The sequence below is a fragment of the Phalacrocorax carbo genome, chromosome 5 (assembly GCF_963921805.1).
Source record: "Phalacrocorax carbo chromosome 5, bPhaCar2.1, whole genome shotgun sequence".
Taxonomy (NCBI): Eukaryota; Metazoa; Chordata; class Aves; order Suliformes; family Phalacrocoracidae; genus Phalacrocorax; species Phalacrocorax carbo.
This window is the reverse complement of record NC_087517.1, coordinates 30012985-30030836: the sequence shown is the minus strand read 5'-3', so window position 1 is coordinate 30030836 and position 17852 is coordinate 30012985. Positions and strand designations below refer to the sequence as shown.

Below are 17852 nucleotides of genomic sequence, written 5' to 3'. Positions count from 1 at the left end.
CTTGTTAGTGCCTTTGGCTTGTCATCTTCTTTGGCTAAACCTTAGCCAGCTCTAAGTTGCAACATTCTGGTATTTCTTTCCTGACGCATGCTATATCTAGTTATTGTCCCTGCCTATAACTTTAAAAGGTAATGTTTTCATTGCTGTTGAGTCCCACCTTTAAACTTGCCTAGAATCACAGGTTGGAAGGGACCTCAGGGATCATCTAGTCCAACCTTTCCAGGAAGAGCGCAGGCTAGACAAGATGGCCCAGCACCCTGTCCAGAAGACTCTTGAAGGTGTCCAACGTGGCCGAGTCAACCACTTCCCTGGGGAGATTATTCCAATGGTTGACTGCCCTCACTGTGAAAAATTTACTTCTTGTGTCCAATCGGAATCTCCCCAAGAGTAACTTGTGTCCATTCCCCCTGTTCTCTCCATGTGACTCCTTGTAAAAAGGGAGTCTCCATCTTCTTTGTAGCTACCCCTTAAGTACTGGTACACGGTGATGAGATCCCCTCTAAGCCTCCTTTTCTCAAGGCTGAACAAACCCAGTTCTCCCAGCCTATCCTCATATGGCAGGCTTCCCAGTCCTTTGATAATCTTGGTGGCCCTTCTCTGGATCCCTTCCAGCCTGTCCACATCCTTTTTGTACAGCGGGGACCAGAACTGTACACAGTACTCCAGGTGTGGCCTGACAAGCACTGAGTAGAGCGGGATAGTGACTTCTTTCTCTCTGCTGGCGATGCCCTTTTTGATGCAACCCAGCACCCTGTTGGCCTTCTTGGCCGCAGCAGCACACTGTTTGCTCATATTGAGCTTTCTGTCCACCAGGAGCCCCAGGTCCCTTTCCACAGAGCTGCTCTCCAGCCAGGTGGATCCCAGTCTGTGCTGCACTCCTGGATTATGTTTTCCCAGGTGCAAGACCTTACACTTGTCCTTGCTGAACTTCATAAGGTTCTTGCTGGCTCACTCTTCCAGCCTATCCAGATCTCCCTGCAGAGCAGCTCTCCCTTCTGGAGTGTCTAATTCCCCACTCAACTTGGTGTCATCAGCAAACTTCATCAGGCTACACTTGATGCCATTATCCAGATCACTTATAAAGGTGTTGAATAACATTGGGCCCAATATCGATCCCTGGGGGACTCCACTAGTGACACGTTGCCAGTTTGAGAAAGAGCTATTTACCACCACCTTTGGGTGCGGCCTGTCAGCCAGTTCCCCACCCACTGCACAGACCACTTCTCTAGGCCATAATGCATTAATTTCTGCAGGAGGAGGCTGTGGGGGACCGTATCAAAGGCCTTGGAGAAGTCCAGGTAGACAATGTCCACCGCCTACCCCATGTCAACCAGGCAAGTCACTTTGTCATAGAAGGTCACCAGGTTTGTCAAGCATGATCTGCCTTTAGTGGAGCCATGTTGGCTTTTCCCAATCACATGCTTCATTTGACTTGTGATGGCCCCCAGGAGGATTCGTTCCATAACTTTCCCAGGGATTGAAGTAAGGCTGATGGGCCTGTAGTTACCCGGATCCTCCCTCGAGCCCTTCTTGTAGATAGGGGTAACATTTGCCTTCCTCCAGTCCTCTGGGACATCCCCCGTTCTCCATGACTTCTTGAAGATTATGGAGAGTGGCCTCGCAATGATGTCAGCCAGCTCTCTCAACACCCTCGGGTGGATGGCGTCAGGGCTCATTAATTTGTAGGGGTCAAGCTCCTGTAGTATTTTACAAGTGAGAAAAAACTTCTTTACTGTGAGGGTGACAGAGCAGTGGAAATGCAAATTACCTCTGTAAAGAATGTGACCATGAACCTCCTGTGTTTCTATCCAGACTGAAACATTCCAAGAAAATAATTTTAAAAACCCAGATGGATGACTACAGTACATTAAAAGTTAGCTGTTCATGCCCTGTGGGCAGGATGTCTCACTTTAACCATTCAGTGCAGTTTTTGTAAAGCTTTTAAATAATTTTAATGGTATCCAGGATATTTACATCCAGAGAATTATTAGTTTTTGAACAAAGGGATTAATTGCCATTTGGGTGCTGCAGTGATATCTGCATGCTCAAGAATGAAGTCATCGGATCTTCCTGATTCCCCAACCCTGCCTTCTTCCTCAAGTACTCCCAGGCAGTAAAGAAACCCTTCTCACCTTCAGGCACTCCAAGCAGAAGTGAGAGTCACCCTGGGTATGTCACAGTTAAAAGAGCAGTTCAGTCAATCATGCTTTCAGAAAACTGCTATTAGCATCTAAGAAAGCAAGCTTATTATGGGATTGATTTCTCCTAGTGTGTTACAGCCAGATCTTCTGGGGAAGAAAACCACTTTGACAGTGTGCTCTTTCTTGAGCATGAGTAGGATTGTAATGTGGTCTTTCCTACCTTTTCTTGCTCTAGGGGTTTGTCTTTTCTGCAGCTCTTGGGAGAAAAGGGTGTTAGAGAGTGCATGCCTCAGGGCAGCTTCTGGCCCATGCCAGCGGGCCCGCCAGGGAGATGTGCCAGCCCTGCCCCTGCCACACTCTCCCCACAGCAGGGCTGCTCCCCTGGCAGCCAGGACCGGACACCAGGACCCTGCATCTGGGGAAACTACTCTGCAAAGAGGAAATTGGAGTGGGGAGCAGCAAATTATTTTGGGACAAGTAATGGATCACAGGAATTTCTGGAGAGTAATGGGATATTCTGTCTCCTGTGAAAGGGATGGACTTGTGGGACCTCCATCTTTCTTTAGTTACCTGCTGATTTTCAGACAGTCTAGCAATCTGCTTTATTAAATGCTCTGCTGCTAGTTCTGGCCTAGGGTCCCTTGGTACTCATAAAGTACTTCCATCTCACTAAACCCGAGATGTGATGCCTTATACATACACTAGTGGTACTGCTGCTGTCAGAGGAAAATGGTTGCTTCAATATAAAAGCTGATCAGAAGTATTGATGTATTGTCATGCATAACTTACTGGCAGGAAAATTCACCACCTTGAATGATTTTTCCAAGTGAAGTAGTACAAACTCTGTTATTTAGTATACTTAGACCAGACAAAACCCATGCATTTTTCAGTGAGGAGCAGTGTGACAGAAGCAGATAGAGCATTGATTTTATTTATTTTTAAATTTTTATTAATTATTTTAATAGCTCCGACCACCCAGCCTTCGAAACCCCCATTTTTATTTCATAAATGTACCCTTTGAAACCTATTCTCAAAGGAGACGTTACAAAGGTGTTACTGGAGTGGAAATTTTATGTAGTAAGTTTATCTTTAAATCAGAGCTTCTGGAGAGACTGTAGTTTGATTTAAAAAGGTCCTTTCTCTTGTGTTCTATTCTTAATTAGGCATGCCTAAACAGCAGCACATTTCATGAAGAATTACAATTTTTTTTGAATGCCTGCATGCGGGGCTGACATAAATGTCGGCCAGCTAGCTCTGCCTAAAATCAGAGTTCCCTGGGATAGGTGCTAAAGGTCACCCTTGAGTAAGGCAGTTCCTGTCCTAGAGATCTTATGAAAAATACCTAGCCAAGTCAGAGGAAAGAAAATTGATGCAAAATATCACGGGACCTGAATCTTTCACCTACCTGTCCAGTCCTCTGATCCAACAGCCCGCAGCCAGGATCCTGCTCTGTAAGGGAATTGTTTTTTTTCTTCCTGTGAATGAGGCAGATTTGAGTCTTGAGTTCAGGCCCTCCTCATTAAACAAAGGAGAACTTAAAAATCTTTAATTTCCCAAAGCTTTTCAGTGAATGCTGGAGGGCACTATAATAGTTCCAGTTTCTTGGAACTGCTTTCTCATTACACAGAAGTCCTAGTCAAGCATGCATTGTCTGTAATCTATGTTATTGTTAACAATATCTGTAAGAGTAACTTTATAACGGAGCAAATCTTGCAATAGCAATATAGGGTTCAGATGTGCCTGAACGGAAATAGGGAAGAAATGACCGACCCCAAAGCAGACAGGCTTGCTTGTGCACTTTGCATCCGATTTCATTGTCATGCCACCCTTCCTTAGAGCGGGGACATGCTGACAAGGGAGTCGGTCTGGGGAGGAAACAGATGGTCGGAATATGTCAAATGCCTACATAAATGTATGAATGGAGTGTGGAGGCTTAGACTGTGGTCCTTGTATTATAAACATAACTTGAGCTTTCTTTTTGAAAGTGCTGATTGAGACTGCTTAACATGACCATGAGTGCTGCTACAGCAAAGTCTGTATAGTCATTCTCTACTTGTATAGTTATTGGTGTGCATTGGAGCAAACTAGGCTGCTATAAATTGTGTTTTGGGAAGAGGTCCTTGTTAGGAAGATAAACATCTGTTTACATAAGCTGAAGAGATGAGTGGAAGCCTACTTTGTGTGACTGCACTAAGGCTGATGTTCAGGCTTCGCCAAGCCTAAGTGCTGTAGACAGTTGGAACTTTAAGTGTCCATAATGCTGCTGCCAAGCAGCTTGGCACGCTGACCAGTGGAAAGCAGTGTGGGTGTGGTGCCAGTATGATCTGGGCTCTTCCTTCGGCTTGGCCGCAAAAGGTGCCATTCAGCACGGCTCCATCACCTTTGTGCCAGGGTCGCTAGGGCACCATCCATGGTGAGTGAAAGCTGCAGGGGCACAGGAGAATCAGTTGCTGCTGCTGGTGCCATTTTCTTCTGTAACCCCCCAGGTGAGGGGACTTCCACTTCAGCAGGTCAACTTTGACAGTCCAAAGACCCAACCTACAGAAAACTTTCCCGAATTAATATGGTCAGTGTTTGTTCTGTTCCAAGGCAATTGTCACATTTGTATCTTGGATCTAATGTGCGAGGGCAATGTGTGTAAGGCTGACTCTTGTTTTCATGTAACCATGCTTAGGCACAAAATACTTTCAAAGGGATCAGCTGATGGCTCTGAGTTTTCCCATGTGTTAGCCCAGTGCTTCTTGCAATTGATATGGAAGCATGTTTAGCACAGCTGCCACGACGTTACCATTTTTCATTAGCACTCCTACTTCCTCTTAAATTAAAGCTTACCCAATAGCACCAGGTTTGAGGTAGCTAGACCCTTTTTCTTGAGGAAAGAAAAACCGGTTGTCATCTTAGCTGGAGGTAGGCAATGTGTCAGTGGTACTGTTTGCTTGTGCCATTATTCAGCTTGACACTGCCCAGGTTAGACTGTGGAGAAGCAGCGCATGTTGCTGTGTGGGAACACTTCCCTGCTGCAGAAGAGGGGAAACTGATGTTAGGGAAGCACAGCATGTTACCAGCCTCTAATGCAGTAGTGTGTCACTTAGTCCTGCCATGGTCTTCAGTTAAAAGCACAGCTTCATGAACCTGCGCGTCTCTCTGAACGCCTCCATGCACCTGCAGGACTTCAAGCAACAGACAACGCCACAGGTAGTGCGGAGGAGAATTTAGTGCTTCACAGTCCCAAAAGAAAATTCAACACTTACATTTGGTCTGATGGCTGAGGAAATCGGTCAGTGTATGATATAGAAGCGGTTAGAGAGATTTATTTTTTTTTGAAGTGGGGCAGCGGTGTGCTTGAGTCTGAGACGTGGACTCAGACCAGGAGGTCTGCTCTGGTCTGCCTCCTACATGACAGTTAAGTGTCATGTAGCAGTGCGTATCCTAAGGGGGACCAATCCCTGGTCAGCACTTCAGACTAAGCCCAGCCTTTGTGGGGGGGACACACTACTGGGAGACCAAGGCATTGGTCCAGGCAAGGCCAAGCGCAGCAGCTCCCCTGGGGCTGTACGATGGGCACCGGGCACAGCTGCACCCTCCATGCGAGAGCAGCAAAAAACTAATGTTATTTCCTTCATGCTTTGAGTTACCAGCTTTGTTGGGGAAAGTCTTGTACTGCTCAGAAAGTGCCACGGTGAAGCAAGGTCTGTTATACTGCTCTTAGTGGTAAAGATGAGGAGCGTCCTGTGACAAAAACAAGCTCTTTTTCTAAAAGAAAATTTTAACAAGAACAGACTGACGCTCGGTTACTGGCTTTCTACAACTGAGAGCATTCTGAATTATGCTGCCTTCAGCAGCTCGTGGTTGCTCAGAAATAAAACGTGGTAAGTGGCTGCTTGTGCTGGTCTGACGTGGAGTCCTTGTCCTTAACCTAGAGGCCATGTGTCCTCCTGCGTCACACGCTTCCATTAAGTAACTTATTCAACAAACCTAGAAAAATGTGAAGAAGAAGTGCTGCTGTGCTCGTGAAGTTCTGAACAATAAATCGCTGAAGCGAATTATAGTATGTGTGGCTTTAGGATAACATTTTTGTGACCTTTTGCTTTCAATAGTATTGGTTTGAGCATCACTACTACTAAAATTCCTAGTTCCTTATTTAATTTTTTTTCTTCAAGCTTTCTGAGGGCATTTCAACAGTCTCTATTGTATTTCTGAAGGATGATTCACCTTAAATTATTTTTTCAGCTCTTGTGGGTACAAATCAGTAGTAAGTGCATTTGGAATAAAAGAGGGCTTTTTGGGGGTTTATACAATGCGACTTTGTCGTGTGTGTTGGTTTTGTTCTTACTATTAAGTGCCCCAGCAAGATCAGCCTTCAGTAGTTTGTGCTGTAATTGTGAAAGCTTTCAAAAACGATTTCAAGAAGTTTTCTTGTTAAATCAGGAGCAGATATGCATCTCTATATGTATTGCTTTTGTATTCATATACTGCAGAAGTCTTAACTCCTGTCTTAGGAATGACTGCCTACTATAATTATAGCCAAAGTGTTGCATGTTCATACTGAGTTTACAGATAAATCCTGCTCTAGTCAAATGACAGGAAATAGAAGTGGATGACAGTGGGTTAATGACCGTGGTCCCTTGCTCTATAGTTCCAAACAAGAAACATGCTTTCATATATAACCTTGGAAGATATTAAGACAAAAGAGTATTTTGTTTCCCTGTCTGGAGCTGGAGAAAGCAAAAAAAAAAACCACCAAACCAAAACCAACCACCAAACAACCCAACCCAACCCAGCAGCTACTGGGTAACTGTGTCACGGGTGCAGTTGCCCCAGGCTGGCTTCACTAGAGTTAGTCTGGCAAAAAAACCAAAAAGGGGAACTGAGTTTTATTCCGTAACCCATTAAAACGGTGACCGTGTTATCTGGTTATTATGAGGCCTTCAAAAGATTTTTTAAATAATGACACCATTTTAGACTTTTTGGAGTTACATAATCCAGATGCATGCAGGTCTCGTTCAACTCGGTGACGCCAGCAGATGGGGCTGAGGCAGGCCCAGCAGCCCTCCTCCTGCCTGCCTGCTCTGCCTCAGAGCGCCTGCGTGCGGCATCCTCTCACAGGCACAAGCTGGCTGCAGGTTGGGACACGGTTTGAGGGGTCTTCAATAAATGAAAACTCCAGTCAATTTCCACTACTATGAAGATGGTGGTATCTTCAACACAGAAATTAAATAAAATGAGAGAATACCGAAAAAATGATTGAAAATTAAACTACTCCGTTCCATGTTCATGACCTTTTTAATACTCATCTTGCTAAGATGCAGAACAAGGTCTATTGAATTTCCATTCATTAGCAGCCAACAAGATATGAATGAGTATTAACTTCAAACAAAAACTGATTTATAACATCAAGTTGTGCACTTAAAAAAATAATTACAAATAATTTTTAAAAGGAAGAGTAACAGTGGAAGCAATAATGAATATAAAACATGACTGATTAGGCTTAAAACATAACTTCAAGTATTCATTGGCATTTCCTCTGACATTTGTCTTAAATTTGTTTGTGCAATACCCATCTTTGCATAGTAAAGAAAAATTGGTAAAACTCCAGCCTTAAGTAATCGGTTTCTTTTAACATGCACCTAAACAGCTGTTAATTTGCCTAGCGACTGCTCTTTTAGGAGGATGAGGTCAAATCGGTGAGCTCATGCAGCAAACTGGAACGAGCTATGCAGTTACCACAGTTCCTTGTCCAGATGAATAGATAAACGATGGAGCAAACGTATAGCGGATGAAATGGAGGCAGTGCTGACCAGGTCTTCTTTTGATGATGCTTGGTGATGAACAAATTAGCACTAAATGCGTACATACTTCCCAAAGCACGGCAAAGGCGGGCTGTAGAACATCGACACCTACCAAACCCAGGTTTTTAATTAGTGGTCTACCGCCGCAGGAAGCACTCCCGCCTGTACCTACTCTGAGCCGTGCTGTCACTTGTGCAGCGAACACACAGGACAGAAAGCAAATGTGTTCTTCCACAGGCAGCAATGGCTGGTGAGTGGAGCATAAATTCAGTCGAGAAATCATAATTCCTATGAAACTGCTGGTGTAAGTAAAAAAGTTACTCCAGCACTGAACCTATGTACATAGTAGTTGGGGACCACTGTGGTCTGATTTAAAACATCACATCACACACTAACAATGTTGTTTGTGAAATGCTTCTCAAAGGTTTACTATACACATAGCTTATGTATAGCCCGTTGATTTTACTTATTTTAATTTTTGGTAACCTTCAGTGTTTGTGCTGTGGGTTACGCTTGCTTTGGAAGCAGAACCCTAACAATGCTGGGGATTTATGTTCCCAAGCAAAGTACTTTTAGAGGACAATAATACAGTTGCAAGTATTCTTGGTTTGCCATAAAAGTACTGTCACTAACTCCATTCTGCTTGAAACCAGGCAGGAATTTTTCAAAATAAGACTTAGAATATGTATCAATGTTGACTACCTGTGCGCAGCACCTTCAGCTCGTAACGTAGTAAGTGTTAATGTGATTATGTTAAAGCTGTTTAAAAACACTTAGTAATAACTGTCAACCAAAACAATATATTGCAGTTCTCTTGTGAGACTGTTCGACTGAACATTATCATAATAAGAAATATAATTGAAACAAGATTTTGTAGGTCACAGGAAAGCTGCAGCATTTTCTTGATGTTTTGGCTCTTAAAGCTAACCCAGGAAATGGATTTCCACTGAACAAAGATGGAGGAAGTAGTGCAGCTGGACTTCCATTGTTACCAATATCCAACCTTTAAGCTAAACCCAAAATTACAAAAGTTTTTAATTCTGATTATCGGAACCAGCAGTGACATTTTCAGGTCGCTTCACTTACATAAACTGAATTACCCAGGTTTTAGATCAAGATGAGAAGGATGAACCAGACCGTACAGCTCTGTACTTTAAGGAGGGCCTAGACTAGACATCCTTGTACCCTTCTCAAGCCAGATACACCCAGGCCAGCCTGGTCACTGGGGGAACAGTGCTGCTGCCCAGCTCTTCTCGGCAAAAACCTGTGCTTGTACGCAAGGTGCAGCTGAAAGTAATTACAACACACAGCCCCTGAAATTACACGGTGTTTTGCACACTTAGTGATGGCGACTAGCTTATCAGTAGCCAGGGTCCAAGTATGAGTTTTGCATTATACTTTGAAGAGCGAGATACATCAATGAGATACAGGGAGTGAGTTAGAAATGTCCGTCACCTTCGCAAGCCAGGTTGGGTGGGTAGGCAGAAGAAGGACAACTTGTTCCAAGCTTTTAACATTTTGTGAGTATTTTAAGGCTTATTATTTCACAGGATCTAGACAGGAAGAAAAGTAGCTATAGTTTAAAAAAAATAAAGCTTGGCACTTCTGTGATTGAGTTACGGAAAATCTGTATGACAACCAAAGAAAAAGTAACCCAGACTTACAGTCAATACATAGATATGCATTTGTACATTTTAATTGTTTTTGGTTTCAAGCATACAAACTTCAGATCACATCTGTTTGGTGTCAGAACTCCCTGCATCTGCATGCTATTATCTGCCTTTTTAGAGCAAGCCCAGAACATCCGCCATACAACATGCTACAGAAAAAAGGGGAGCAAAAAAACCCAAAACCAAACCCAACATCAAAAATAGATTTACATAAAGAATAGAACCTTTTTATATGGAAATCCTTTTCTCTCATATATATATTTATATATAATCTGTGAAAATGATACGTCAAAATCTTATTTCCATATTTACACTTCTTCCTTCTTGGAAGAATTACACCCATCACTCGATAGCTTCCATATCCAACAGGCTCCCGGCCCAGGAGACCAAAACAAGGTGGACCACGAGCTCACAGAGCAGGAAACGCTGAAGTCCAGCGGCAGAACGCACTGCATGGCTGGAAAAGCTATCAGAGCCTGGTATCAGCTTCCCAGTGGTTTGTGTTTATTGGGCTGCAGATTCTGCTTGGGGTCAGCTTGCTAGCTTGGCTGTTTGTACGTGAGCCATGCAGATTACCCTTTCAAAATTAGCTCCTCATGCCACTGGAGTTTGATAAGAAAAAGGAAGTCATGCGAACTCAAGTGAAGTTAGAGTGCCAGCAGGCTGGGAGAAAAATCTTCTGCTATTTTGTTGTTTTGGAACAGTTCTCTTATTGCATTTGGTCTGTGTGTCTCCTCCCTTGCTTGAGGAAAGAAAAAAAAAAACCCACCCACCTGACTGTGAGACAGTTGCTTGTAATCTTGTCAGTTAACTTTAGCAAGAGAAAGGTGAAAGGACGAAGTATTTCAAACTTATCTCCAAAAAGGACAGTCCACCTCGGATCCTAACATCCCAACATCGTGTTTATAGTTACTATTTGTCATGTTCTTCCTTACTGATTTAGTTCCTGTGCAGCTACAGCAAAGACATCATACCCAAATCCAGTAGTGCAAGAAGGAGCTTTTTGAATCACATTTCTTCAGATCGGGCCTTGTTGACTTGGATCGAACCTTCGTTTTTTGACATTTCTTCCAGGTTGCATCAAAAGGAGATTAAAGAGAAAAATGCAAGACATTAGTTAGATATAAGAGGAACAAAGCCAGCACCAAGGTCATAGTGAAGTAAAAAGCTCACTCTGAGACAGTTTAACAAGTAACTTTCCCAAGGGGTAACAATTTAAGGAATTTGGTTGCATGCCTTCTGCAGCACAGTATCAAGTATTGGTTCCCATATGCACTACAGAGATCATGCTGGCATACAGAATTCAGTTGTTTCTGTTGTACTTCAAGTGGTGCTCTACATTTGTAGATACTTTCAGCCCACTGTAATGTGTGTCCCCACTAGGCCATGTACCTAGGCCCATGTACATAGGCCCACTATGCGTGTACCTAAAGGGAATGAGTAACGAGCGCCAGTACTGGAACTATATAAGCATGTGGCGACTTGAGTTCCCAGAGTGAGCGCCCATCTTTGGCTAAACCAGAATTGAGTTTACACAGTCCAGTGTGACGAAAAAGTGAGTGCCTCTGTGAGCTCTTACCACGCTATTGACCATAACTGCCGTGAGTCTTAGTAAGGTGCAAAATATAGCCAAGACATTGCATTCGAAGGAGACTGGACAGTTTTGTAAATTGCATGGTTATAATTTAACAGTGGACAGCAAGCTGGCCAGTGATATCCAGTCTCCTGCGATGCTGATATCCTATGTCAAACAGCAAGACATTAGGAAGCGACAACAAAAGTTGGGTGCAACCTCCCCAGTATCTGGCTTTATGTGGGGCATCAAGCAAGGGGCTCATGCATTTAGTTTTAACGTTGGGCATATGCACCACTACCGCCACCAAACTGACATGCAAAAAATACAGAACAGGGGTTCAAAAATTCCCTCAAGCTACATACCAACCCCAGAATTTTCTATTTTCTGCAGCCCTGCTAACTACTACTGCTGCCACAGTATTTATAAATACACTGTACACAAGGTTTGCCTGGTGGTTTAAGAGACTAATGGATGTACGCAAAGGCAACTCCTTTTCAAGGTGACTTCCAGAGAGTGGTAATTCTTGGGCATCCTTTGTTTTGTTTTGTTTCTCTCAGTGCCTACATTTTTGCAAGGTGAACACATAAGATTTGCTGGTTTCTGAAAGATCATTGTATTCATCTTTCAATTGTTTCCCCTCTACGAGTACTGTACCAACACTCCTTTTGAATTAGGCTGACATTACTTCAATTTCTCAATCCATCCTCCGCTGTACTACAGGTAAATCTGAGATGAGCAAATTATTTTTTCAGGCCAACTTGCAGAACTGCATCATAGGAAATATGACTATAATATAACTTGGTTAAATGTGAGTTAAAAACCCGCTTTGCGTCTGCTTGTCCTGCCCGATTCAATGGGGAAAGGTCACATCTGCTTCTCTTCCACCTCACCCTGCCCCCTTTAAATACTGCCTAGCATGCTCAAATTCAAGCACTACTGTTGAGCAACTGACTAGTCAGTCCCTTAAAACAAATCAATGTGTACAAAAAAATCCAGGCAATGTAACTTGTCCTCCTGCTCTAGGGAAAGTACCCTATTCCAGCTCACTTGAAGAGGACAAATCATTGAAACGTACCCTGCCTTACATTCTGTTACCTGAACTTATTTTACTTAAAGAAATGGACTTAGTCCAAGCCTTAAAACAAGGTGCAGAGGGCAGATGCTATGGTAGCTTCCCAGTACAACTCTTGTAACAAAACTCTTGACTTTTATCCTATCGCATCTTTTCTAACCTGATCTCCACCAGCGTTGTATTCCCGTAAGCACTGCTCGGTTGTACGATGGCTCAGCCAGCAACAGGGCAACAGGAAAAGCCTGCCGCACCCTTGCCATGCATTCTGTGATCTGTCCAAACCAACATTTACTCATCTCCTAGTTTTATCCAGCAGAAATAGACTCTTCAAGGAATAAGACACTAACCAAACTACTGCCTTTCTTCGCTCAGAACATTCTGCTAAGAGTGTTGCATGAGAAAAAACCACATGAAAAACTAAAAGAACATTTAATATAAGAGCCTGAAATAGCCTCTGAAGTAGGGAACATCAAGTCCAGTGTCCATAAGGGAACACAGTCCGCATGTGCAAAGCGCTGGCAAGAGCCTGCCACATCTCCCTGCTGCGATCGCAGCACTTCAGAGGTAGGCAGTCAGGTGTTGCCCTGCAGGAACTGGACCTCTACTCTCATTCCCTGCCCTGCTTTAACAACTTAATCCCAGATTACCAACTGTTTTAATAGTGCAATGAAGACAGTAGTCTTACTTAAATCAGCAAATAGAACAAGTCTCTCTTCCCCAAGAAAGTGGCAATAAAAAGAAAGGAAACTAGGTGAGCATCAGGTCCTGGCTGTCTGCACCTCTCTAGAGCTATGGGCTACAGTAGTACAAGGTCCCTCTCAGTCTGCCTCAGTAAAGCGGTAAGGCAGGGGGCAGAGTTCTCTGTGGAAGGACGCGTAGGAGAATGATGCTGTTTCCCGGTTCTTTGTTGTTTTATGTGGAAGATCTTAGAACATTAACTTCTTTTTGCAGTTAATGTTTTAATGCCTCTTTAAATAATGAAGGATTGTAAACCAACAAGGAAAAGTATCTCTAACAAAACCAAAATTATAGGTGATTCTGAATCAAAAAAGCACACTGTGCTACAGCACATCATTGCCTCTGTCATCTTCGCATATGAAAAATATTGCAGAAAAGAAAATGGCTTCAAAAAAGGCATGATGTATATAAGAAATGCCTTCCTGCAATCCTCTGCATTTTTTTTTTTTTGCAACTAATTGGGACTGTGGTTACACAGTGTGTTACTTGCAAATCTGTGCCTTTGTCTATGATCACATAAATACAAAGCTTTACTTCAGTATTGGAAGATTTATCCAAAACCAGTATTTTAACCACTTCAAATAGCCAATGTTTTCATAGGCATTCCTAAAGCATGGTTCAAATGCCGAAGAAGAGATTAAATAAATGACCTTTTGCTACAAAACTGATTCAAATTAACAAAATGAGGCACTAAAATTAGCAGCTTAAAATAAGATGTCGACCTGCCATTTATTCTAACAGTTTGGGAAAAAGTGAGAAAATCTCACAGTTGATTCCAATGCTGATATCTGGATAGCGACGACTGCATTGAAGTGCCTGATACACACGCTACGAAAATGCTGGTAAGGGACTGAAACCACCTCCCTCGCAAAGTCACCATTAGCATTCCACTGCCTTACCTTGCACAAACTTTTGGGGTCTAAACGCGTCTGCACAGACCAGTTAAAAACTTGGCACCTGAAAGGACCGGGCAAGTCTTTGGTCCATCCATTACTCTTCCATTAAAGGGACAGAAAACCCTGCAGTGCCTCAGCTAAGAAACAATTGCTGGAAATAGACTTGTGCCTACAGTCAGCTCTTCTCTGTCAGCCACTTTTGCATTCTGATATAACAAGGAGCAGCTTTTCACATGCATTTCCACAACACTTCTACCAGTGTTGCCTCTCAGCAGTGTTGCTTTTATTACCAAAAATTGCTTTAATACTGTTAAAGTCAGCAACAAAAGCATTTAGTTGGCTTATATTACTGCTGCAGCTTTGCAAAAAAGTAAATGAATATATACTAGAGAAAAATAGTGAGCATAGGCCCCTGAGACTGCAACTGCAGCCAACGCACAGAACAACTATTCTAATGGTAAAAATGTCCTTCCCATAATGGCCCCATATTGAACATTGCGTATCGAAACCTTGCCACAGGCTTGCTCCATCAAAATGAACTTCACATTTCACAAACACCCTGCTTCTGTACGATACACAGTAGAGTTCACGCCAAAATATGTAGGACTCCCTTGCTGCAGTCTACACACCAACAGCTTTAAAAGTACTATGCAAGGCTCAGCTGAAGTAAAACCTACTTCTTACCAAGGTTTCAACCCACAACCTTTAACTCTCTGCCACCTGAAATGTCTAATGAGGCTCTATAGCCCCTAGAATTGTCAGTCAACTCTCTTCTGTCCTAGTCTACCCACACATTAACTTGGTCAGAAAAATTAACCTAGGATTCATTCTTGAAACTGGAAGTTTGGGTTTGTTTTATTTTTTTTAAACCTTGTTTCTCCAAACTCACATCAAGCCTTCTTTTACGCTTCCCCTCCGAGCCCCACCCCTCCCACCTCAGTTCATGAACAAAGTTTGCTTAGTTGCAGCTTACGTTTGACATGGACTTGACACCACAGTACCGTATGTTCATATGAACATCTGATAACCTGTGAAACAGAAATCACATCTCCCAGTTTGTAAAGCATTAGCTACCTTCTCTCATGTTGCAGAGACTAAACATATCACTTGCTTAAGAAGGAAAAGTTAAAGTCCTCTGTTATCTTCATCTGTCCCTCTGGATATATCTGAAGCAAAGTACAAGAGGGTCTCTGTGTGCTAGCCCTCATTTGTACGCAAGCTGAAAAGCCTTTTCTCCAGTTCCCCTCTGACCCCCAGAAGAAACATGCACTTCAAGCTGTGAGCTAGGCCAGGCCAGTGTCTTTGAGGTTCTGCTACAGAATAGACATTTGCATCTTGCTCTTTGGAGAATAAGAGCGTCAAGAGGCGCTTCCAGTGGAGATCCTCTCTAGGGATAACAAGCTTCTACATTTGGGCAAACGAATGACACCAGGATGCAAAGCTGAACACTTGTGAGAGTAGTCTGAGAGACGAGGAACACAAAGAAGAAAAACAAACCAATTAAATCCTGTATTGTTTCAGACAGGGAGGGGCTCTTCTAAAGATCTGTGTCCATGCAAGTTCCTGTGCGTGGGTACTCCTGGTCAGCAGCCGGGCTGCTCGCGCAGCTGCTGGCAGGCGCTGCAGCACTGGTGTAAAAGGTCAAAGGTTGTTACGGCACAAGACAGCTTACAAAGATTCAGAGGAAGAAACTACCTAAAGTTTTTATATTTTAATGACTTGGACTGTCTATTCAACAAATTACCTTCTGCAATACAAATGTATTATTTAGGGCTGAGTACTCTGTGTCTGGAAAGTATATTAATTGCTAAGTAACAGACAAACATCTCTGATGGCAGAAAACTGGTCCGAAAGTATAACCTGACATTTGTTTTTTCCGGCAAAATCTTGCTTGGTTAATTCCCATGGGAACTTGCAATATCAATGTTTCTAATATTATCCCTTTAAATGTACCTGCATTGTTCTCAATAAATGAAAAATTTTAACAGAAATGTTAATGCAAGCCTTGCAGAAAATTTGGCTGTATTTACTTAAAAAACTAACTGCAGTGAAGCGTGGGAGGAAAAAACCCCTCAGTCCCACGACTAACTGAAATCGTTATATATTGTTCCTATATGTTATTTAGGTTAAAAGACAACTCCCCTCCTATATTCTGCATCTAGTAGGATACAGTAGAAAAAAATGTAATATACTTGTATTAGTTAATGCTATAGAATATGTCCAAGTGTTACAGAGAGTTTGTAAAAAAGCATTATACCCAAGATGAGGCCTTTACACAGAAGAAATCTTTCAATCCATCAAATGAAAAGAATCCCAGTTCCTTCTTGTGTTAACACCACATGCAAATCCGTGTCTGTCACCGCATATTCTAAAATACATGCCTCATTTGAATTTCTGCCTTTGAACAGAGATTTGAGGAAACAACATAACAATTCAAAAATGCATAAATACTAAATTATTTTACTGTTTATAAACATGGAAACTACAAATCTTGGCCATATGAGACAATGCAAAAGACACAGACCTGAATTAAAACTACATTGTTTGGAGCTGCCCTGTAGTAACTTACAAATACCGGAGGCTGACTTAGGGGTATTTATTGTACAAATAAGTGGATTTAATTTATTTAAGTGAGAAGAGGCTATAAGGAAAAAAAATACAGCAGCTCAAGGTAAGTCTATCAGCAGGAACTGAAAAGGCTTATAAAGATCATACACCCATGCTTAAAGATGGATGTTTTGATACATCTTGTATTTCATCTTTCTTACTAAAGCAAATGGGGAGCACTGACGCCCACAGCTAATGGCCGCAGCTCTGCAGCTCCTGCCAGTGTCAAGTGGAAGTGCAGGGAGTTTTAATTCCTCAGAACAAGCATTTAGGGAAAAATGAATGTGGCAGGTGCTGGGACTTTCTGAAAACACTGAGAGTGGCTGGCAGTGCAACAGGACGAAGGAGGACGTAGTAACGGCCTTCTTCGGAAGGCAGGGCAAAGTCTGTTTTCAGCAGGGCTGGCAGACCTTTAGAACTATTTTGCTTTGATATGCATGTGCCATTAAGGCCACCGCTCACTATGAAAATATAACAGTCTAAACCAGAAGTAAAGAAACATTTCCAGGTGACCTTTGAAAGTGAATTAACAGATAAACATGACCTGATCACTATATTCTACTTCGACAGTCTTAATCAATTAGGGAATAATTTTTTTCTTCTCAACTCAGACACGGAATATCAATATAAGCCAGATGAAATATTCTTTGAATTATTATAAAAACCCGATTGAGAAATTACAGCTGATTGTTGTATCATGGCTTAACCTTGATTCATGTTATTGAAAAGAAATAGCAACTTGAATACCATCAGAAATTACTTGTGCTTAACACTTCCATGATTTGTAAGGTTGTAAACATTGATTCTAAATTTAGATACTTTTTACCAAATATGGACCATGCATATAGGTAGACTTGAGACTACAAAAAAGGGGCAAGAATTAAATAGCTCTGTACAAGACACTCTTTACTTTAACACTCACAAGCAGAATGACTAGTGTGTTACTCTTCATAGTTATAAAACACATTGGACTAGTATTGGGTGAGAAATTATTTAATCTTTCAGGAGGCAGCTGAAGATTTCAAAACGTTTTCCCTAAACCTGAATCGGTAACCACAAAACAAAAAGTTAGCTCTGTTACTTCTGAGACAACTGCGTCAGCACACCTGTTACTGAAAACTACTTGCTCCTGCCACCACTTACCATTTACACATTAAGTCCTTAATTATAAAAAAAGCTCATCAGTTTGCAAGGACTACTGCACTCAAACACTCCCAAGACATGTATCTTTTGGGGGTTTTAACCACTATAGTCAGCTTTCTGAGAACAATGCTATAATGGGAGGTAAAGAAAAGACCTTGCTCCCTAAGTGTTGGGGTGAACTCATGACAGTTAAATTCATTCTTTTATCGTTGTTCAACTT

The 17852-nt window shown here is 42.3% G+C and overlaps 1 protein-coding gene across 4 annotated transcripts in view; it reads right to left on the bottom strand.

Annotated features, from left to right (window-relative positions):
* Positions 1-7406: 7406 nt before the first annotated feature.
* Positions 7407-17852, bottom strand: part of ADAM23 (ADAM metallopeptidase domain 23) — an 84002-nt gene continuing 73556 nt past the window's right edge. For 2 of the 4 annotated variants that reach the window (XM_064451827.1, XM_064451830.1), the window contains 2 exons: positions 10575-10667; positions 7407-9483 (listed from right to left, as the gene is read on the bottom strand). In XM_064451827.1, the coding sequence (XP_064307897.1) occupies positions 10619-10667 (49 nt within the window). In that variant the 3' untranslated portion in view covers positions 7407-9483; positions 10575-10618. Of the gene's footprint in view, positions 9484-9604; positions 10668-17852 lie in introns of those variants that run through there. The other 2 variants (XM_064451826.1, XM_064451829.1) reach the window with 1 other exon arrangement.